Raw genomic sequence first — 22,751 nt, 5'->3', positions numbered from 1 at the left:
ATAGAGATAACTTTGAATAGGCGCTAAATAAATTTAATATGTTATTCTAATTAACATTTTGTTGTTGTAATATTCAGGCCCTGGGCTTGCGTTTGTGGCTTACCCAGAAGCCTTAGCTCGGATGCCCATTGCTCCGCTATGGTCCGTCTTGTTCTTCTTCATGCTCTTCACCCTGGGTCTGGACAGTCAGGTACAAAAATATCTTGCAAATTAATAAAAGCTCTTTATTTGTTCCCGCTACACCTAAACTCAACATTTGCGGCAATAGGAAGAAACTATAAACAAATAGTAAACTTGCGGGTACAAGTATTTATCTCTTTTGTGGGAGTTTGGCTCTGAAAAGAGCCAGTGTGGTCTCAATTTGAACAGTATACTCAGCTCGCCTTCAGGAGAAACTTGCAGGCAATCTTCCTTAACACTTGCGCCAAGTAGAATTCCTGCCAACCTTCAAATCATCACTCAAGTCTCCTCTTTCCAGTGCTATGTTATTTTGCTTAATTGATTGATTGTTTAATGCACCATGAGGGTCATGTCTGATGGATACTAGGGCTTTACAAGTGTTCATTGTTATCGTTCTAGGCAGCTTGAAATAAAAACACCAATGTAGAGCATATGATCAAAACAAGTCTGATGATCTGTTTTCTTTTAAGCCAACAAACAATTCAAAGTCAAAATCTACCCCCTCAAAAATCAGCCTGGGTTAAAGACAGGAAATATGAGGAAAGAAAACTGCACTGGTGGATAAATATTTGTCAGTCCAGTGAAACTGCAAGACATTTAATAATATTATTGGAGTTTTGTATAATGAATGTATCCACCAAGAAGATGCTCCTCATATGGCGCTTAAACAAAGAGAAACACTTTTTAAAGACAGGTTGTGAAGTTTTTATGAATTGTGTGACTGATTTATGTAGCACCTTTTAAGGATTTATAAGGTGCTCTGGTGCACTCAGCAGGCTTCAGGCATGAAGTATTTTCATATTTGTTAACCATCTGAAAGCAAAACAAATTTGTGTGATGAGGGTGTTTTCACTTTCATTAGTCCCTTCCAACTCCGATGACCAATTGAGCACAAATTGTCACAGGTTTGTTATAGACTGTGCAAGTCTCGCACGCACTGGAGCGAGAAAACACGACAACTGAAAAACTTAATCTTTTTATGAATCAAATCCTTGCTTTAATTTTTTCTCAATGCCGAATCTGAACAACAAAAATACCCATTAGAGCTTGTCCAAATTAGTTTTAGCTTTTTAAACTAATACACAATTATCGGTTAAAGTCTATGTATAGACAAAAGTAAAACTGGGACAAGGATGTTTGTTTGATCTTAAATTTTTTGAAACCCCTTTTGTAAATCTACGCCCGAATGTGAAACTACTGAAAGCTGGTTTATACGCAGACGCACGATGGTCGCAAGGGCGTTAGATAAACGTGTTATGCATTTTAAAGAGGAAGCCGACGCCTAAGCGACCAATGAAAAGGCTTTCCACCCCGCGCGGCATAAACAAGCGTCTGCGTAAGTTTCGTGATCGGAGATGGGCACAAATTCGTAATTTTTTACAAGTAACCTGACCTGAGGTCAAGTTTAAATATCGGTTTTTCTTTGTTATTATGTTGACTTTATTTTTACTTATATATATGTTGTTAATTAGTATTACATTTTTAACCACATAAAATGACATATATGTCATTTTTATGGTCATAAATTATATTAAACTAAAGTAATGGACGAAACAAAATCTCCCCAACGTAAAACTCCGTAAGGTTGGGACCACATTTGCACAGTCTATTGATAGCATATGTTGGGAACCACCAGGTGAGAATATGGGTCTTTGACAATTACCAAAGGTGTCCTTTGCTTTAACTGTATTGTGTCAATAGCTTCTTTAATTAAGTGCTATTCACAAAGACTGCAATTTAACTGGGGTCCCTTGCTTATTTTTAACATGGATGTATAATGTAGCAAAGCGTGACAAGATTTTCCAAGGGAACTTGGACAGTGGAAACAATTATTGTCCTTTTACACAGGGTACATTTTGTAAAGTTTTACAACCATGCTCTAATTTAGCAAGGGACCCTTGCTAAACTGCTATCGTGTGAATGGGGCTTTTCACTCCGTTCCGATCCCAGGCCGATGTTAACTGAATGTTCTGATTCCGTTGACAGTTTGTGATGATGGAGACGGTAATCACAGCCATATGTGATGAGCTGCAAACATTCTTCCCTCGTATCTTCAAATATAAGATATGGATCACCCTGGTAACGTGCATCACCTGCTTCCTGCTGGCCCTACCCATGGTGACAAACGTAAGAAAACAGTTTTGCTCTACTTAACACTGACTCCTGAACGATCGCTTGTGAATGTAATTGCTAATTTTTTTAATGGGTGGATGGGGGGGGGGGCATGGGGGGGACGGATGGTGGATAGATGACAATGTAGATGTAACCTTGAGGGAAAATGTGGTCTTGAGAAACAAGTTTAGTAATTTATTCTGGTCGAGAAGCCATTGCAAAAATATCAGACTTGAATGTGAATTTTCAAAGAGGGTTTTAAAGTGGGCCTTTTAGCTTCACATTATAACAAGTGTGAGATATCATGAAAGGGGTTTTGTTGTCATGGTATAAGTCAGGATTATAACAAGTGTGAGATATCATGAAAGGGGTTTTGTTATAACAAGTGTGAGATATCATGAAAGGGGTTTTGTTATAACAAGTGTGAGAAATCATGAAAGGGGTTTTGTTATAACAAGTGTGAGAAATCATGAAAGGGGTTTTGTTATAACAAGTGTGAGATATCATGAAAGGGGTTTTGTTGTCATGGTATAAGTCAGGATTCTCAGTCAATTTAATTTAGTAGCCATACACTTTGTACTATCCAAGAACCCAATGGAGAGCAGACATGGAAGGATGTTTCAGTTCTAGATGTGGGTGGGAAAACCACAGAGAATTATTCCAGGGGGACCCACTCAATCAACAGGAGACTGAAAACCCATTCCACATAGTGCCCCCCCCCCAGGCATGATTCCAAACAGGGGTTCATGTTTGTATAACATTAGCTTTGTACTAGTTTTCACTGAAGTATGAAAATCAATTTTAACTTTTCGCAAGTTGGTAAAAATTTTATTTGCCCGACTTTGGACATTTAATACCATACACAAACATATTACTCTGGAGGGTTGATATTACGGTGTGACTTTTAGATTGAAACAAATTTATATAAATTGTTGGTAATTAGTAGCAGACGTCAACATTAGGGCTGGATGGTTCAGTTGGTACAGCACCAGTATGTCAATCCAAGGGTGCGTTTTTTCGAACATTAGCCAATGATTTACAAATGGCCCATTCAACCTAAATAGCTATTGGTTACGCAACCCTTAGGTCACAAGTTCAAATGCTGCTTTTTGTCAATATCTCTTTGTTCAACCAAATATTTATCAAAAATGAAATCGTTAAAATAAAAGCTCGCAGACATATTATTGTCAATGTAATAAGAGCAACCTTGAGAGGAATAAAACACCCAAACAGATTTAATGTATTGATTTCTATAATTCAGATGTTTTATTGATTTATCACCGAGTATAATTGGCCGTGACACTACCCCACAAGGTTACATATGAATGAAGTGTTTAATGAACTGATTTACAAACAAAAACTTTCACACATTGAACCACTTTTCAAACTGCGTATGTTTCATTTGCTGTCCACAAAGATAAATGCATTTCAAAAATGAAATTGATGTTCAGTCTCCGAATTAGTGTCCAATAAGAAACATCAAATGGGGACATGCCCCCTAACCCCCATCATGGTCAGCCAATAGTATGGTGTGTAGAGTTTCTAAGGGAATTCAAATTGTTTATTTGTTTTCAGGGTGGTATCTATTTGTTCTCATTGATGGAGTCATACTCGGCAGGATTTTCTATTTTAATCATCGGTTTTGTGGAAGCTATCGTTATTGGCTACTTATACGGTGAGATTTGCAATTTCATTTTGTTTCACCCCTTTCACTTTTATGTATTGCTTATTAAATGACTGGAACCCCTGATTGACAAATTAGGAGACCGTCAACATAGGGCTAGATAAGCTCAGTTGGTAGAGTGCCTGCACGTAGTTCCGGACGTCGTTGGAACACTTCTCAATGAAGACAAAGTCTGAACCTTCCACATCATCATCATCAAGACACTGTGTCCGCCACTCGGAGCTTGCCGCATGCCCAACCATCCTCTGGGAGCCCACCCAAGGCAAGGCCTCTCGTGGGAGGAGATGTCTCTCCTTCCTAGACACCCTGAAACCAGACACCGGCTTGGCCAGCGCTGAGGAACTACGCTCCTGCATGCTGGATCAGAACATCCGGAGAAAAATCACTGGCCAGGCTTGAGCTTCCCAATGGCGCTCGACTTGATGATGAACCTTCTCATCCCAGCAAGATGGTTCACAAACTGCACCAAAATCATCTTAATTGCTACTCCAATGTTAGCATTCAATGTGCAGAAAAAGTCTGTCATGTTAAAATCCCACAGGAAAATGTGAACAGACTTCTGTGCTCAGGGTATAGTCATCATTGCACTCAATTATCATTAGATCAAGTACTGAGAGAAGGCCATGCACCTTCAGGATATAGTCACCATTGCACTCAATTATCATTAGATCAAGTACTGAGAGAAGGCCACGCACCTTTCCTGCATCTGGGGATGCATTTCCTGACAAGCTCCTATCTTGGGGAGAGGGGATTAGAGACACTGGACACGTTTGGTAATTGCCAAAGACCAGTATTCTCACTTGGTATATCCATGTATATCCCACTATAAAATATGCATAAAATAACAAACCTGTGAAAATTTGGACTCAATTAATTGTTCATCAAAGTTGCAAGAGAATAATGAAAGAAAAAAAAACCCTTGTTGCACAAATTTGTGTGTTTCAGATGTCTAATTAAAGGCTTCAGGCCTGAAGTCTTTTAATATCCGTGTGAGAATTGACCTCTTTCTAAAACAAAATGTTACATCAGAGGGAGCCAATTCTCCCAATCTTTTATACTCTTTAGCTCTCCATTGCTCATAACCAAGGAAGTTTTTTATGCTCACAATTATTTTGAGTAATTACCAATAGTGTCCAGTGCCTTTAATTCAGATCCATTTATTGGCAAGTTGCGATCTAGGGAGGAGTTGGCGCACACTACGCTACAGTGCTATTTGTAAAATATAATATTGACTTATTAATTTAATCAACAAAATAATCATGGACATTATTTGTTTTGTTTACTCTGCAGGAGCAAATCGGTTTATGGCCGACATGAAAGTTATGCTTGGATTCAAGCTCAGCATTTACTGGAAAGTCTGTTGGAAGTTCCTATCGCCAGCAATTATTGCGGTCAGTAAATAATACAGGGATGTGATTTCTCCGTTTTTAACCGGAATTATGGTGTTTTTTTTTGCTACTAAAAACGTTTTAAAAGGAGTCAAATTCATAAAAAAACTTTAAGATAAAACCATATCAAAATGCCCCAGATGGGCTTTTTAAACCAAAGATTAATGATGATATCGGCCGTCATGCTCCCAAGTGTTCGAGCTTGGTATGGTTGGCTTGTGCGTAAAGTGCTCGCCTCTTACCAAGGTGACCCCGGTGTGATTCCTGGCCAGGGCCATATGTGAGTTGAGTTGTGCATTGATTCTCTGCTGTGCCACGAGGGTTTTCCATCCGGTTTCGGGAAAAATCAAACACTTTCGATTTTGGCTGTGCTCCGTGGTCAAAATGGGTTGATGTAGCTGGCAGCCAGAGGTGCCCTTGCACGTTGTAGCCACGTCCTTTGCAATTCAGCTCTTAGCTGCGAGTAAGGATGATTAGCCCCCCCCCCCCAAATTATTATTATTAATATTATTATTATTGCATGCTGCCCTCAGAGTTTGTTTTTGTTTTTAAACAGCCTATCATATCCCTGTTAATATAATAAAGGGCCATTCAGATTCAGAAGAATCAATGGCAACAAATTTCAACCCACCCGAAATTTAGATTATTGAATTGTGAATAATCGTTCACTCAAGAACAAAGTAATGCCTCAAGTTAACCAGATATTTAAGATCAAATGTCTCCAACAGCAGTTGTTTTCAATGGCTTAAAGTCAGGAATTGACTTGTTCTATTTTGTTTGTTAATATTATTGTATGTAATTTTAAACATACAAAATAAATTTGTCTTTTCATTTATTGATTTTCAGTGTGCAAACATTTTGTCAGACCTCTGCCTCGCATAAAACTTCTGCCTTATATTAGGTCATCCACAACGAACTGGTTATAATAATACTATGTCTTGTCTTTCTATTTGCAGTTCATATTTCTGTTTTGGGCAGCGACATACGAGTCTCTGACATACTATGAGTATACATACCCAAACTGGGCCGAGGCGTTAGGATGGCTGATGATCTTAGCTGGGGTAGTCCCCATACCAATCTATGCTGTTTATTATGTCATTCGGTATGGCAAAGGAACGTGGAGAGAGGTGAGTGTTGACCATGTACATGTAGGACCAAATGTTAGGGCCTTTTTTAAACCTTGGATTGGGCTAGACTCTCTTACATTTCATTATGAACCAATTCCAGGGGATATGAGTGAGCAAAAAGGCATGCTGGAATCTTCAAGCAGGCTTGAACCCTTGATTCTGATCAGCTGATTCATAGCAACAAGGAGTGTGTTATAAACTTATATCGCACGGTGCCTTTATAAACGCAAACTGTACAGTTTATAAGAAGATAAAGAAAATTCAAAAGTGGCGCGTTTGTGTCATATTCTGATTGTCACATGCTTTGCTTGATAACTTTCTATCACACAAGCGCGAGTGGAATACGGAAAAAAACCCAGATTCCAGCGAGGCCCAAAGCCCAGTTGGATATGGGACGCAGACCCTGTATATTTTTCATATTCCATGTTGAATATGGGACGCAGAAGAGCTATATTTTTCTGTATTCCACTCGCGCTTGTGGGAAAACTTATATTATGCATCATTATAAACAAAATTTCAGGTGATTATCAACTTTTCTTATTGTTATTTTGGAAGAACTTTTACATCTGTAGGGTGTCGTGGCCGAGCGGATAAGAGCACCGAATTCAAGCTCTGGTGATTCTGTTCAGCAGAGTGTGGGTTTGAATCCCGGTCGTGCCACTTGTGTCCCTGAGCAAGACACTTCGCTATAATTGCTTCTCTCCACCCAGGGGTAAACGGGGACCTGTGAGGGCAGAGTTGATACTTGTGATGGATTAGCTTTGATGCGCTATTTATTTGGCGGCACAGGCTGTGTACTCCCCAGGGAGCTAAGATGGTCTAAGGAATGATTTATGGCCCAGTGACCCGTGGTAATAATGTTAAAGCGCCATGAGCGCCACTGCGTGACGGACCTGAGTGCCATAAGAAGCCACTCTTTGCCACCTTTTATTGGATTTCGTTTGCTTTTTTTTGTTTTGTTATCCAGAGATTTCAAAATGGGTTAAAGCCAGAATTCGACTGGGGTCCAGCACTTCAGAAACATCGTCTAGAAGCGGGTTACCCCCTCCTCCCCGATAACGAGGTAGACGAAGAAGATCTTAGTAGCATAAGCGTACCGACCAAAAAGATGAATGGTGAGAGTTACGAGATGATAAACGTAGACGGAATAACGAGGGCCGATGAAGCTGAGCCTGTATGATCATGTGTTTGTTTTTTGAATTTGTCATTGATTTAAAATACTACACTGACAGTGACACATGGCCAAAGACTGGACTATAGTTTATAGGGCTTTAAAGCCATTATACACTTTCGGTAAACAGTATTGTCCAAGTCCCACACTTCGTGTATCACAACTTATATATAAAATAACAAACCTGTGAAAATTTAGGCTCAATTGGTCATCAGAGTCGCGAGAAAATAACGGGAACACCCACTCTTGTTTCCGCACGTTTCGCCGTGTCATGACATGTGTTTAAAATAAATCCGAAATTCTCGCTATCCAGAATTGATATTGTTGTTTATGTTTTTTCAAAAAGTAAAGCATTTCATGGAATAATATTTCAAGAGAAGTCTTTCACCATTACCTTCTGAAATCCCTGTAAATCTGTGAACTTTTTTTTCTTTCTGTACCGAAAGTGTATAATGGCTTTAATGCTGTGTAGAGTAATGTGTAACTTTACATCTATGCAAAGTTAAATAGGCATATAAAAACGTAATCATGTGTATGAATTTATACAATCCCTTGAGACTACCCAAAATTTCTCCTTACGTTTTAATTAAAAAAAGGGGAAACATCGTAAATTTTTCCTGAATCTTAAAACTGTATGTTTATTTTTCTACCTGTTCTCACTCATTCATTGTCTCACACAATGCATCAATAATCATAAGTTCATATTGAACTATATCAAATTAATTAACTAAAATCTATTCAAGTGCAAACAGATTTAATAAGGTAGTTAATATGAGGAAGTGTATAAAAGCAAATGAGATGAAAGGGTCTGGGTACTTTTTGTACGAAACAAAACACAATGTCCACAGATTTAAATTAAACTAAATACCGGTAGATTAAGTACAGCAGCCGATTACACAAAATGCTAGGATTAATCCTATCTCGAGTAAGGACGAGTAAATCATCCTAACTTAGGATGGGCTCAATGCGCCTTATGTCTTTGGATACAGAACTTTACTCGTCCCAAGTCCTAAGATTAATCGGGAAGTTAGGAAGAGTTTGGCGAAATCGATGGCAGGTTTCCTAACAGCAAGCTTGTTGGATGGGAACCCCCAGAATATGTGAACATACATAGGTATGTATGAGAAAGAACAATGTACAGAACAGACTAAAATAATTGAAGGCACACACACTAGTTACAAATGAAAGACAGCATTCATTGTGAATGCTTGATGAATGCTTGATGTCTCAGGAATTCTTTAGAAGATTTTAGGAAGGGAGGGGAGGGTTGGGGTGCTTATGTACGAGAGGGAATCAGTGTATTTTGTATTGGAGTATTGCCCCTACGGTGTATATTAATAAGCATGGTGTAGGATGAAGCAGTCATAAGTGTCATGCCTAAAGACACTGGACACCTTTGGTTTTTGTCAAAGACCAGTCTTCTCACTTGGTCTATCCCAACATACGCATAAAATAATAAAAACTGCAACAGGTGAAAATTTGAACCCAATTGGTCACCGAAGTTGTGAGAGAATAGTGGAAGAAAAAACACTCCCGTCGCACAAATTGTACGCTTTCAGATGCTTGAATTCGACACCTTAGCCGAGGTCTCTAATTTAATTCAAATACTTATGTTTCATACAACCAACAGCTCTCCACTGTTCGTTACCAAGTAGGTTTTTATGATAATAATGATTTTGAGTAATTACCAATAGTGTCCAGTGCCTTTAAGGACACAAGTGAAGATACTCGGACTTGAACCCATACTCTGTTATTAAGAAACACCAGAGCTTGAGTGAGCTTGGCTGCTTGGTCTTATTATGCCATTCTATGCATCTTTAGGGGAATAATCAAAGATATTTTACCGGAATGGTAAGTTTTCTTACCTTGTGATAAAGCGCTATATAAGAATGAGTATTATTGTTATAAGTGAAGGGAAAGGGCTGCAGTTTAACGCACTTTAGTTTATGTAAATTTATTTAATAATACAGTATTGGTAGAAACATTAATACTTCTTTAAGAGGATTGTAGGTTAACATTCTGTAGTTGAGGGGAAAGTGTTGTACAAGTATGAGAACATGAATTTAGTTTAGTTTTTGATTGTTGCTTATATTGGTTGTTATATGTTTATATCGGTTGGTTATTATAAGTTATCACACAAGCGCGAGTGGAATACGGAAAAATATAGCGCTTCTGCGTCCCATATCCAACGAGGCGAAGGCCGAGTTGGATATGGGACGCAGACGCGCTATATTTTCCGTATTTCCGCGAGGGCGTGTGTGATAATGTACTCATCTTCAAGCAAACTTGGCGCGTAACCAGAGAACACACAAGATGCAGGTAGTGATATTAGCCGTGCAATATAGGTTTTTATCACCACTCCATTCTGCGAATCCGATAGGAGGATAAGCGCGTACTTGAAGATAAATGTTTATATTGGTTGGTTATATGTTTATATTGGTTGGTTATATGTTGATATTGTTTGTTATATGGTTATTCACAAGGGAACACCCATGCCAGATATCAGGGATGGTATAAATGGTGACACATGTAATGTATCCAAAAAGATTTTCCCATGCAATGGATTTTGAAATTGGACCCAAAATCATTTTGTCTTTCGCAGTGGTGAATAAGCGGGGCCTACTTTCATGGCTCTGCTAACCCCTGAACTTGCGCTTATGATCCCATCACCATTCTCAGCTTACATGGCAAGCACCGCATTTATGCGCTAGCTGTGTAAAACTTGAACTCAATTGGTCGTCAAAGTTGCGAGAGAATATTGGAAGATAAAACGCCCTTGTCTCACAAGTTGTGTGCTTTCAGATGCCGTCGTGAATTCAAGACATCAGCTGTGGTCTTGACTTTAGTTCAAATATTTTAGCGAGAAATTAATTATTTCTCAAAAAACTACGTTACTACAGAGGGAGTTGTTTCTCACAATGTTTTATACTCTCAACTGCTCTTCATTGCTTGTTTCAAAGCACGTTTTTTGCGTACAATTATTTTGAGTAATTACCAAAAGTTTCTAGTGCCTATAAGTAAGAAACAAACGAAAAACATTCAACAATCTGAAAAGACAAAACGTAAAAATAAATATATTTATTGAAAATGGTTACATCCTTACGATGTTTGTTTTTAACAATCAATTAATTAACTTGGATACTGCACTGTGGGAAATATTTACATTTTATATCATAACTGCCACATAAATAATAGAGTTTTATAAAAATAAAGGCGAAGCAGGTTTTGAGATGTGTTTCCTTTCTTCATATCAAAAGTTAGTAATAACCAGACAGTGCAATCTCCATTAAATATAAGATTGAATGTTTTCTTCCATAAGCCATTTTGAGATATTATTATTATTATTATTTATTCGGAAATTCACATAAAAATACAAAAAAAAAAATAAAAAAAAAAATATGGTGGACACAATACTGGGTGCGTTTGTTTAGCTTCCCTGGGCCGACCCTGGTCTGTCGCGGTATGTTCGAATAGCTTTGACGGGGCTCACCGGTCAGCCCCCATCTCCTGCTTGTGGAGTGGGTCACTAGGGGGTGACCTGAGGTGCAAGCCATCACCACGAGAGAGTGAGTGTGATCGTTCGATTAGCTTTTGTCAGGGGCTCACCCGAGTGAGCAATGCAAGGTTTGGATAAATCTGTGTGTATACACCCAAACCACACAGTGCACTCCTATAGTGGTCACCATACCTCGAAAAGGCTAAAGCCCGGTTCTTTGTACTTTCTGTTAATCACAAATTCACAACATCCTGCCAATGTGAATGCGAAGCGAATATTGACGTCACAAATTCACAACATCCTGCCAATGTGAATGCGAAGCAAATGTTGAAATCACAAATTTGCAACGAACAATTTGTAGCAGTTGAACTCTGCCCAACTCTCTTGCTTACAACGCAGCGAAAATATAGTTGTGACCCCAAGTTTGCTTCGCATTCGCAGGAAGTATAAACCGCGCTTAATTGAGCTGTGTACAAATCGTATCTTGTATTAAATCCAGGATCTGTGGCGCATTGGTATTGTCAATATATTTAAAGACACTGGACACTATTGTTAATTGTCAAAGACAAGTATATTCTCAATTAGTGTATCCCATCATATGCATAAAATAACAAATCTGTGAACATTTTGGCGTAATTGGTCATCGAAGTTGCAAGGAAAATAATGTAAGAAAAACACCCTTCGGTGTATGGGTAAAAACCAAAATTAATATTCTTTATCCCCGATGCAAATTTAACATCTATTAAAAAACACCCTTGTTGCACAAGTTTGTGCACTTTCAGATGCATGAAAAAGGCTGCAGGCTTGAAGTCTTTTCCAGATTCAAATATTTTAATGAGAAATCCTACTTCTTTCTCAAAAACAACTTTACTTCAGAGGGAGTCATTTCACACAATGTTTTATACTATCAACAGCTCTATGTTGCCCGTTACCAAGTAAGTTTTAATGGTATGTATTATATATTTTGAGTAATTACCAAACGTGTCCATTGCCTTTAAGCTTATTATAGATTTTTCTGTACTGCATTTTTCATATTAACCTTTTGGTTCTATTTTTGATAACTTTCCTTTTTTGGTGGTTGGGAACAACTACTAAACACACGTAGTCAAAATTGAAAAGTTTACCGTATCAAGGAAAGTTAAAATTTCAACAAAAGGATTTCATTTTTTTTAAGGGGATATGTCCAGAGAGTGTAAACATATTTGTTTTTTCTTCTTTGTTTCCCCAAAATGGGACAACAAGACCAAAACACATCTATGTTTATTTTTAAATTAATTAATCGCCCAATGGATACAGTGAGTCTACGCAATCGATGTAACACTCGTTTCAGACAGACGCTCCAGAGTCGCGCCTAACCAAATTCTGAATTAAGTACATGAAAAGTTTGATGCCTGAAACAGTTACGTAGGAGTGACTGGAACCTAGAGTCACTCCTTATCTATTTGGATCGGTGCGACTCTGGCAGGCCCCTCTGAAACGTGTGTACAGGCAATAAAGATAAACTAACTGTTGTTTTCTTAGCTTTATTCCAAGTGCCTTGCCACTTCTCTGAAGGGTGCTGAAGCCTGTGTAACACCAGCTTAACTTATTTAAAAAGCATATTTATATTTTTTTTAAAGATTTTCTTTCGGGGAAGAATTGGAATATTTTGTTGCAGGTGTTATACAACTAAAAGTTTTTGTAAAGATTATACCGGATTTAACAATTAGAAAGGTTGCCAAAGGGGGCCCAAGGGGATATAGCAGACACATTTTCAGACTTTTCAATAAAACGAAAACCCCAAATTAACACTCGTCATGAGTTTGTATTTCCTTTTTGTTGTATCATTATAGCTGTGGTCATTCCCCAACCAACCCCAACCACCCCCAACCACCATGGAGGCAGAGGACATTGTGTTGATCAGGGCCCAGTTTCATTGAGGTGCTTTAAAAAGCATAAAAGTAACTAAGCACAAACAATTTGTTACTCACTAATACCAGATGATATGGTTACCAGCCAAAATACCATGACACATGCAATATTATTGACTGGTATCCTGCTATAATTGGGGCAAGCACACAATTTGTGAGCAAAATTGTCTCCTTAAAGCCACTGGACACTTTCGGTAATTAGTATTGTCCAAGGTCCACACTTCGTGTATCGCAACTTATATATAAAATAACAAACTTGTGAAAATTTAGGCTCAGTTGGTCATCAGAGTCAGTTAAAATAAATCCGTAATTCTCGATATCGAGAATTTATATTGTTTTTATGTTTTCTCAAAAAGTAAAGTATTTCATGGAATAATATTTCAAGAGAAGTCTTTCACCATTACCTTCAGTAAACCCTGTACGTTATTTGTAAATCTGTGAACTTTTAATTTTGTTTTCTGTTCCGAAAGTGTCCAATGGCTTTAAATAAGCAGCTCTATAAATTAGGCCCAGAAAAGGTTACCAGCCAAAATACCATGTCAAATGCACAATTTGTGATGGGGTTTCCTGCTTATTTTTGCTTGACAGAAAACTTGTTTAGCACTGTTGTCTCCCTAAACAGCTCTATACAATTAGGCCTTGGTGTTGATTTTACAAAGAATTTGTTAGGACTAGTCCTAGGAGATATAAGAGGACTTGTCCTAGGAGATATTAAAAACTTGAGGCTGGTGCTAAGTTAAGTCAAGTAACCCGTCCGAACTCAAGATATAAGTGAGTGCCATACCATGGAGGATCGTCAACATAATCAAATAAGTAACAAGTAACAAAGATTACAGCATGCCATCTCCAAAGATGAACCAATACTGACCCTGTCCGCTACAGTCATCATGTAATCCCTTGATTCAGTAATTTGGCCCATATCTCTTCAGGATTATCACTCGGCTTTGGTAGTGACCGGGCTAAATCCCCTATTGCAGTCAATGGATCCTGCAGTCAAATCAAAACATACAATTTATTAAATATTATAATGAATAACAAATACATACAAACAGACATTATGGTGTTTTCTGCAACCAAACAGTTTTACGAGGAAAGTAAAAAATTTGTATTAGAACTTTGCAAAGGACACCGCAGCAAAAGCACAGGGCACCATAGTAATTGCTGTTGGTACAATGGGTTATTTAGAGGACTGCAGACATTCCACCATGTTGTGTTAGTTAAATGTGGCATCTGGGAATGGACAGGCTGCCACCATTGTTATTGTAATGTGAGAGTAAGTCAAAGTGTTCCGAGATTCTAGCATACCATGGTATAGATTATCGGGCGTGGCTCATGGCAAAGGTTTTGCGAATTAACGTTATAAACACATCCTCATAAAAGAACAACAAATCCCGGCTGTCTTTCCTTTGTCAAGTCGGGGTAACATTGTTTTCGCAAAAAAATGATGACTCCGGAAGTTTCAAAATGTTCCGAAAAATAGTACCTCGCAGAGGTACAGAAATTATTTTTGAATAGCAAAACTTGCTTCCTTGTCTTCTCTCCAGGGTTCTTGGCTTGTATAGTGATTAAGTTCACTACTGGCTTCACTACTAGAGTTGATTAAATGAAAGGTAAATCCCAAGATGTCTTGACTTTTACCTTAGTGCTAATTTCCAAGTCCACCTTTTGATCAGTCAACTCATTCCCAAGCTTGGAGGTTTTATTTCGGACGAACGTCCTCTTCAGCACAGCCTCCTGGGATAATCTGAAGTAGTAAATTCAAAAATGAAGACTCAATCACAAACCTAGACTCAATTTCATAAAGCCTGTAAGCACAAAAAACTTAGGTTACCAGCCATACCAGTTCTGTTGCTGTGACTGGTACCCTGGGCCAATCTTCATAGAGCTGCATACATGTATAAGCAGACAATATTGCTTAATAATTGTATGCTTAGCAGAAATGAGCAGAATACCAGTGAAAGGTAACCTTATTCTAGTAAGCATAATTTTGCTGTGTTTATCTTCTTTTTGTGCTTAAGCAGCTCTATGAAACTGGGCCCTGGGGTCGATTTCACAAAGAGTTAGGGTTACCAGTCCTAACTTAGGGCTAGTCCTAGAAGCTATTAAAAAAGGTATGGCTAGTCCTAACTCGTCCTAACTCGAGATAAGACTAGTCTTAAATCTTTGTGAAATCTACCCCTGGTCATTTTAATTTGCTAACCAGAATTTTCTCCTTCACAACGTTATGAAATTGGGCCCTCATCCTTTGGTAGTTTTTCTGTGGTAAACGGGGAGAGGCTAATTTTGATTTCCTTTGGGGCAATTCAAGGGAATGATCAGGGGCGCGGTGACGATTACTTTTGTTGCCTCCATAAAGCAACAGAGCCTGCAATAAACCATTTATTATAAAATAATCTTGTTCAGGGCTTACGTAGTAGACAAATCTAAAAGACTGCAGGGTGTGTAGCTCAAACTTTAACAAGACCAGAATTTGTTTGTGCATAGAAGAACCTTGTACTTGAATATACACTAGAATAGACCGATCCACTAAGCTCCGCCCCATTGCGTATTGACCAATCACAACGCAACGAAGGTCCGATAAATAAGGTCCCACGTGCGTGCGCGTGTCTTGGCGCGCATGGCAGAGTTGTGCAGAAAGGCATTGGAGAGCCCCACGTGTTCTTGCTCACACCTGCGCCGTGGGCGGAGCCTACTGGATCGGTCTATTACACAGTCTGTTGTCAATACTTACCGGCATTGCTGACAGGATTCAAGTGCATCAGTAGTACGGCTAGATGATGCCTAAACAGAAAAGAAATCACAGAACTTAAGATTAAGATTATGAGACCCTCAGTACAGCCTTCCCACTGACGTCACATGTTTATAGCAACATGGGAGGTATGCCGTGCTGGCCCAATTTCAATTTCATTTTAAGCACAAAAATAAGCTACGCACATCAATATTATGCTCATCAGAGTAAGGTTACCAGCCAAAATACCATGTCACATGTACCATTTCTGACTGGTATTCTGCTCATTTCTGCTAAGCAGGAAATTGTTGAGCAAAATCGTCTGATTAAGCAGCTCTATTAAGTTGGGTTCTGGAATACTATGCGCATGTAGGATAGTACAAGTGGTGCCACCCAGTGTTGCATTTTGTTCGCACAGTTTTAGTAATGTGATGTGTGCCTGTAAGTACTCCAGAATTGCAATAACAATAAAATGGGTGAATAAACATGAAATAGCAAGCAATTCTTAGAACTGTCAAAATGGCTCTCACTGCTTGCTATTGTGCCTATATTTTTAAAAATAATTATCTCCCATGGCCCTTGGCCAAGTTTCTTTTTCATGACATACTCTGACTGCATGCCAAATTTCATGCTTGTATCATCAAAGGCACAGTTCCCAAAAAACATTTCCCCCCATCTACGAAACTGTAAAGAGAATTGTTCACTTACCCTTTTCATTGCTGATAGAAGATTCTCAATTTTCAATCTATTTACAATTTCTCTGTCAATGAGGATCTTCTTGTCATCTTTTGATGTTTTTTGAAACGTTTGGTTCCTTCGCCGAGAGTCTAATAAAAAGAATAATAATAAAAACTTTGTACAGTGAAAGTGTTCCAGGCGTAAGAGTCATTGCTGACAAAAAAGTCTGAAACTTGGATCCAGATCTTATGACATAATATGTTGAAATGAGGGCAATTCTGCGTTTTAAAAAGTCCTGGATTTATAGTCCAAGAAGCTTCTAGGAACAGTATCCTTAATGCTAGATAAGTAGATTAAAGAGCAGGGCCCAATTTCTTAAAACATGTAAGCAACCATTTTGTGCTTACGGAGCGCACCTTTCTAGCAGAACTTCTATTTAATAAAGCTGTTTAGCGTAAGCTGGGGTAAATGTTGGATAACCAGCTCTAAGCATACCAGTGACATAACAATGCAAATCTATGGTGAATGTGCATGCGCGCCTAGAAATTGTTTGCTTACTTGAAAATCATGGTGAAATACGTTTATGCTTACGCATATTTTTCTGCTCAGCACACACGTTCGCTTACGGGTAAACAGCTTTATGAGCTTGGGCCAAGGACAGTATGCTTATCAGGAGAAAATAGAAGTTTTCTGTTACTAGGCAGTAACTTCTCATCCCTTGAGTTTAGGCTTTGTTTGGTGAAGGATGGCTATCTGTACACTTGGTTTGACCCGTACAAAGAGGGACAGCAGGTTCTGGAAATCATGCCTTGTAAAACCCCTTTACCCCTTGGGGTTATTGTGTAACCCCGGATGCCAGACCTTTGACCTGTTGTGGCAAACAAGAATGGACAAGCTGCCACCATTGTTTGTCATTATATTATGCTCAATAGGAGGCAAGACTGAGCATTGAGAGATTCTAGCATACCATGGCAGATTTAAAGCTGTGGCTCGCGGCCGAGGGTCTGCGAATCACAGTGAGTGCATGCTCACTCAATTTTCTCACACGACAACATCAAATCCTGAAATTCATTATGAGAACTTTAAAATTGTCAAGTCAGGAGTTCATTATGGCATCAATATTTTTAGGTGAAAATAATGTTGTGGTCAAGGAATGTTTTTGCATGTAAAGTAGTTAACATGACGTTTTCTTTCCTCACCAAGATTTGTTGTTTTCTTTCTTTCCAAAATGGAAATTAAGTTCTGGCAGAACACGCCCCTGTCTTCAGACCTGGGTGGGGTTTCTTGCTGCATCTTTTTATCATCGTCTGTCTTGGGTTTATGCAGAGTTGTCTTGAGATGTTTGAGTCTTGACTTGATGAAGTGTTGCTGGATGGAAAGCACCTTATCGCTTGCTTCGTGATATGCCTCAGAATCCTAAAATTAAAAAAGAAATTGTGATTGAAAAGATGAAAATGAATCTTTTGGAAATAAAACTGTAGCCGAATATTCTAGTTCACCGAACCAAAGTTCTGGTGTTGTCAGCTGCAGAGTGTGGGTTAGAATCTTGGTCATGCAACTTGTGCCCTTGAGCATGGAGGTAGAATTAGACCTCCATGCCTTGAGCAACTCTCTTAGCCATTACTTGCTTAGTAAAAAATTAGGAAGGTAGTGCTTTCTGCTCTACCAGACAAGCTCTTAATGGGTGATACCCATGCCTACATCCTTTCAGACTGTAAAGGAGTTACCCTCTAAAAGCCAGTGAAGAAAAAAAGAAGAAGAAAAAAAAAATTATTCCAAAACAAACCACACACCTTTCTGATGAGAAATAGTAAATAATGGGTACAATACTTTAGTTTGAAATCAAGTAGATAATTGTTAAGGGCGGTGTAGTTACGGGGACGGTACACACATCCTTGATCCCAGTATGTGAGTCAGTGGTAAAATAGAGCTGCTGACAGACCTTGCCATGCACTACAATGTACCTACGACCATTGCAAGAATGATAATCGCACTGAGACTGTTGCATGAACGGCAGAATGTGTGTTTGGGGCAGCAAGAATGACTTGTCATCAAGTCTATATTTAAGTCAGCCTTTGCACTCTTTATCACTTGCACTTGAATGGTTCTATACATATTTTGCACCATTTGTGTCTTTACTCACAGTCTGTGAACCACTAGCATCCCAGTGTGTGCTGTAATAGGATGACGATGATCTCTCTGTTCCAGATGAAGACGTTCTTTCTTCACCAGCTGACCTCCTCCATCTTCTCTGCCTCCCTGAATAATCATCATCATCCGAGAAAGATTCTAAGGTTCTCCTGGAGTCCACAAAGGAGGAGCCTCTTGAGGATTTAGTTGTTGTTTCCCAAGAGTCCGTCTCGTAAGAACTTCTGGGTGTAATATCTTCTGTTGCTTTAGAGTCTGAGATAGATCTAATGGCGGAAGCATCTCGAGATGAAACGTAATGATGGCTGATTTCTTCTATGGTGTGAATAGATGAGGAATCGGACATCTTCAACTTGTCAGTTGCATCCTGTGATGTATAGTTAAATATAATAATGAGTTGTCTGATTTTACTCACAATTGAAAAATATTTTGTATATAAACATAGATTTGTGTATGAATAGGCCTTTGAATGTAGTTCTATATGAACGTAGATTTTAGGGTGTGAATTAGCCCCACGCACTTGTGTGGCCAACTCTCTAATTCCTGGTTTCAGAGAGTTGCGTTGGCCACACAAGTGGGGCTAGCTGTGGATGTGAGATATGCCCTGTGGTGGGAGGAGGGGGAGGGGTTGGGGGTATAAGTCTTAACTCAGTGTGTTGGGGGTATCGTTTATGGTCTGTTCGAGTACATCAATGTTTGTGAAATACACTACATACACAAATACTTGACTCGGACTAGTTAGGAAACCCTTCAGACTGGTCGTAGACCATAATTACTTATTAGCTGAAAAAGGATGCGAAAACTGTCGCGAGGAGGGTTACTAGTACGTAAATAATATGATAAATTTTTTGTTTAACCATGAAAATATGGTAGGCCTAGCTAGCCCTAATGACTAGTCATGATGATAAGATGCGACCGTAACATAACATTTAATTTTAACCTTCCATCACTAGTCCATCCTCCCCCGACGGCCGTCGATTATCTCACTTTACTGTGGGGTGCTCTGCCTGAGTTAAGGACGGAAGTCCCAGCCAAAGTGAATTTCATTTCACGACAAACTCACTGGTAGATGCGATTGTAATGTTACCCTCCTCCCGCCCGACGGCAAAGGAAAAGGGTTATGTTATCGCAACTAACACTAGGCCTACAGTTTTACACTACACTCACTGCTCAGTCACACCACCATGGTCCCAGTCAGACTGCATTGCTGGGTGATTTTCATAAGAAAGAGTTTTTAGTAAGACCATGGAGAAAGGAAATACAAGGAGCTACAATGAACAGGAGATCAAACATCCAAGGTCTGGTACCGCCACAGATTTCCTAACGGTAACCGCAGAATCAGAATCTCACTGCGCATCGAACAGACAATAAAGCTAACATGCACATGTGGTATAGAGCTACTGCGCATGCAATTACTGTTTTGTTCATTTGTTTGGAATTATGTACTATTAAAAAACTCAAGGGAGTAATTTCTCCACTGTGCAGTCCGAAGCGGTAACAGACCCTGCGCACAAAGGGAACTTAATCATCCATGGTGACAACAGCAGTCCATTGATCAGTTATCACCCCGTCTGTGGGGGCTTAGCGGGCCGTTCAAACTCCTTGTATTTCCTTCCTCATTCATACTTTTTAAACTTCTGGGTGTAATATCTTCTGTTGCTTTAGAGTCTGAGATAGATCTAATGGCGGAAGCATCTTGAGTCTTGAGTAGTTGAATCCCTAAACAGCTCACGTAGGAAGCTAAACTGGGATGGTGCGTTGGTGGCGCTATTGGTCGACGGTGCAAGGTGCGAAGAGAATAAATAATAAAAAGGAAACAAAAAGGTTGTGCACTATTTACATTGTGCAAGACTGGATTCCTCCATGGTTTACAGCAGCCTAGAGCCAGCCAGAGGTCGTAGGACTCTAATTGCTGACAGGGCAACCTGTTGGAATGCTGAGATGGATGGCGCATAGACTGCTGTAGAGGGCAGATGATTCCAGATCCTAACTGTTCTTGGGTAGAATGAAAATTTGTATTGGTCGTTAGAGGCATCTGGTATGGTATATTTGAGAGTGTGATCCTGTCTGGCGATGTATGTAGCTGGCTTGATAGCCTAGATGGTGGCATTTGGATGTTGACGAGACCATGGTGTATTTTAAAGAACATGGTGGACTGTGCAAGGAGGCGTCTTACATAAAGGGTTTCCCATCCCAGGTTGTTGATGAGTTCTGTGACCGAGGTTGTTCTTCGGTAATCGTTGTAGATGAAGCGTGCTGCTGACCTTTGTGTTTGCTCGAGCCGTTTTTGACCATCTATTGTATGTGGACTCCAGACTTCAGAGGCGTATTCCAATTGCGGACGTACTAAGGTTTTGTAGGCTGTTGTTTTGACAGTTTGAGTGCAGTGAGTGAGGGTTCTGCGAAGAAGACCAAGAGTGCCGCCGGCTTTATTGATTATTTTCTGGTGGTGGATGTTCCAGCGGAGATCAAGTGTCACTGTGACTCCCAAGTAATCATGCTGGTCTACTGATGCGAGTGGTGTTCCAAGGATATTGTATTGGAAGAGGCTGGGCTTGCGCTTTTTGGTGATAGTTAGTGAAGCACATTTGTTGATATTGAAGTGCATCAACCATTTTGCAGACCACTCAGTGAGAGTTGCTATGTCGCTCTGGAGCTTGCAGTGATCTTCCTGGCAATGTATTTCACGATAGATGACACTGTCGTCAGCAAACAGCCTCAAACCGGATCGCACTTGGTCCTGGATATCGTTGATGTATAGGAGAAACAGTGCTGGCCCCAGAACCGAACCTTGGGGTACCCCTGATGTTACCTTACCCCAAGACGAAGAGGTGCCGATTATTGACACATCTTGAGTTGAAACGTAACGTTGGCTGATTTCTTTCATGATGGTGTGAATAGATGGTGGTAAATGGTTGGTAAGACTAACTTTTAAAAGAGAAGACTCATAAAATAGTCATACTCTCATATTGTCATATTCATAAAAAAAAGTAAAATTGTGAAACTTTTAATATAAAATATAGGCCTATCCAAACGTAGTTGCGATAACGTAACCCTCCTCCCGATGGCTGCAAAACCTCCTCCCGACGGCAGCAGAAAAAAACAGTGAGTCCCGAGCAGAAAATTGCATTTTTTGACGATGTTTTTTAATGTCACTCAACAAAAAGGAAATGCAAGCATTATGAATGTATATCGAGTATGTCTTTATGTGGGGAAAGTTTTGGTAGTGTGTAGTACAAAAGAAACTTCAGTTATTGCTGGCTAACGGTCGTATTTTTCAAATCAGCGTTGATAGTATCAACGCTGATTTGAAAAACGTATGGCGTTAAGGAGGCCCAAAATATTAGACCCCTATAATAATAAGGCTCACGGGGGAACCTTATAGGGTGCGTTCGTTTAGCTTCCCTGGGTCGACCCCGATGTGTGGCGTTTTTTGCCCCCAGGACGAACGTGGGTAATTATCTGCACACGTTCGTCCTGGAAAAAAACCCTGTCACACACCGGGGTCGACCCGGGGGAGCTAAACGAACGCACCCAGTGTTTGTAAATTGTAGTAGTAGGTAGAAGTAGAGCCTTTTGTTATTTTGATAGAAGAAGTAGCGGCCGTCGCGCGCGAGGAGGGTTACGTTTATCGCAGCAAAGCGTTTCGTGTAAAAAAAAAATTCATGCAATGGTCCATATCTCAACATCAAATTGCCACAACTGACTGTATATTATGATTCGCAAAATAATATTTGGATAACTTTCCGTCTGGCGCCACCACTTTTTCGCTCATTTTTACAAAAAGGGATATATCAATCAGGTAAATAAGTTCCTATATTATTTTATATCGAATGAAAAAGTGGTGGCGCCATACGGAAACTTTTCCATCACAATCATTCACAACTTCCGACCATTCACGTTACCTTGTTGTTGTTTGGAACAGCGCGTTTAACTAGACTGGTACCTTCTCTACAATACTGCATTTTGTGTACGTTTACCGGATATCCAATGTAGATTGCAGACTACGACCCCAAAACACATACCTTCCCTGACGAGCCTATAAAAGTAGTTTTGATTGGCCATTATATTAAGTCTAGCCAATGACAGCTGTCGTCATATCGAATGCTGTATCGCGGGAAGTTCCCGA

The 22,751-nt window shown here is 39.5% G+C and overlaps 2 protein-coding genes across 4 annotated transcripts in view; one reads left to right on the top strand and one right to left on the bottom strand.

Annotated features, from left to right (window-relative positions):
- Window positions 1-7,826, top strand: part of LOC117305679 (sodium- and chloride-dependent glycine transporter 1-like) — a 37,964-nt gene extending 30,138 nt beyond the window's left edge. Inside the window, exons 9-14 of the mRNA XM_033790539.1 lie at window positions 78-190; window positions 2,167-2,307; window positions 3,868-3,967; window positions 5,267-5,367; window positions 6,321-6,491; window positions 7,459-7,826. Coding sequence (XP_033646430.1) covers window positions 78-190; window positions 2,167-2,307; window positions 3,868-3,967; window positions 5,267-5,367; window positions 6,321-6,491; window positions 7,459-7,671 — 839 coding nt within the window. The 3' untranslated portion in view covers window positions 7,672-7,826. The remainder of the gene's footprint in view (window positions 1-77; window positions 191-2,166; window positions 2,308-3,867; window positions 3,968-5,266; window positions 5,368-6,320; window positions 6,492-7,458) is intronic.
- Window positions 7,827-13,577: 5,751 nt separating this feature from the next.
- LOC117305676 lies at window positions 13,578-22,648 on the bottom strand. 3 transcript variants are annotated; one of them, XM_033790536.1, is made up of 7 exons: window positions 22,528-22,648; window positions 18,618-18,989; window positions 17,674-17,890; window positions 16,505-16,623; window positions 15,800-15,849; window positions 14,707-14,812; window positions 13,578-14,055 (listed from the first exon to the last, which is right to left on the bottom strand). In XM_033790536.1, exons 1-7 carry the CDS (start codon window positions 22,585-22,587, stop codon window positions 13,954-13,956), a joined length of 1,026 nt encoding a protein of 341 aa, XP_033646427.1. In that variant the 5' UTR covers window positions 22,588-22,648; the 3' UTR covers window positions 13,578-13,953. The 3 variants fall into 3 exon arrangements, with proteins under 3 accessions (XP_033646427.1, XP_033646426.1, XP_033646428.1); XM_033790535.1 differs by lacking the exon at window positions 22,528-22,648 and adding an exon at window positions 20,799-21,666; XM_033790537.1 differs by lacking the exon at window positions 22,528-22,648 and adding an exon at window positions 19,563-20,420.
- Between the last annotated feature and the right edge of the window lie 103 nt (window positions 22,649-22,751).

This window comes from Asterias rubens, unplaced genomic scaffold (genome assembly GCF_902459465.1).
Source record: "Asterias rubens unplaced genomic scaffold, eAstRub1.3, whole genome shotgun sequence".
Classification (NCBI taxonomy): Eukaryota; Metazoa; Echinodermata; class Asteroidea; order Forcipulatida; family Asteriidae; genus Asterias; species Asterias rubens.
Note: the sequence above shows the minus strand (reverse complement) of the source record. Positions and strands in the feature narration are given on the sequence as shown.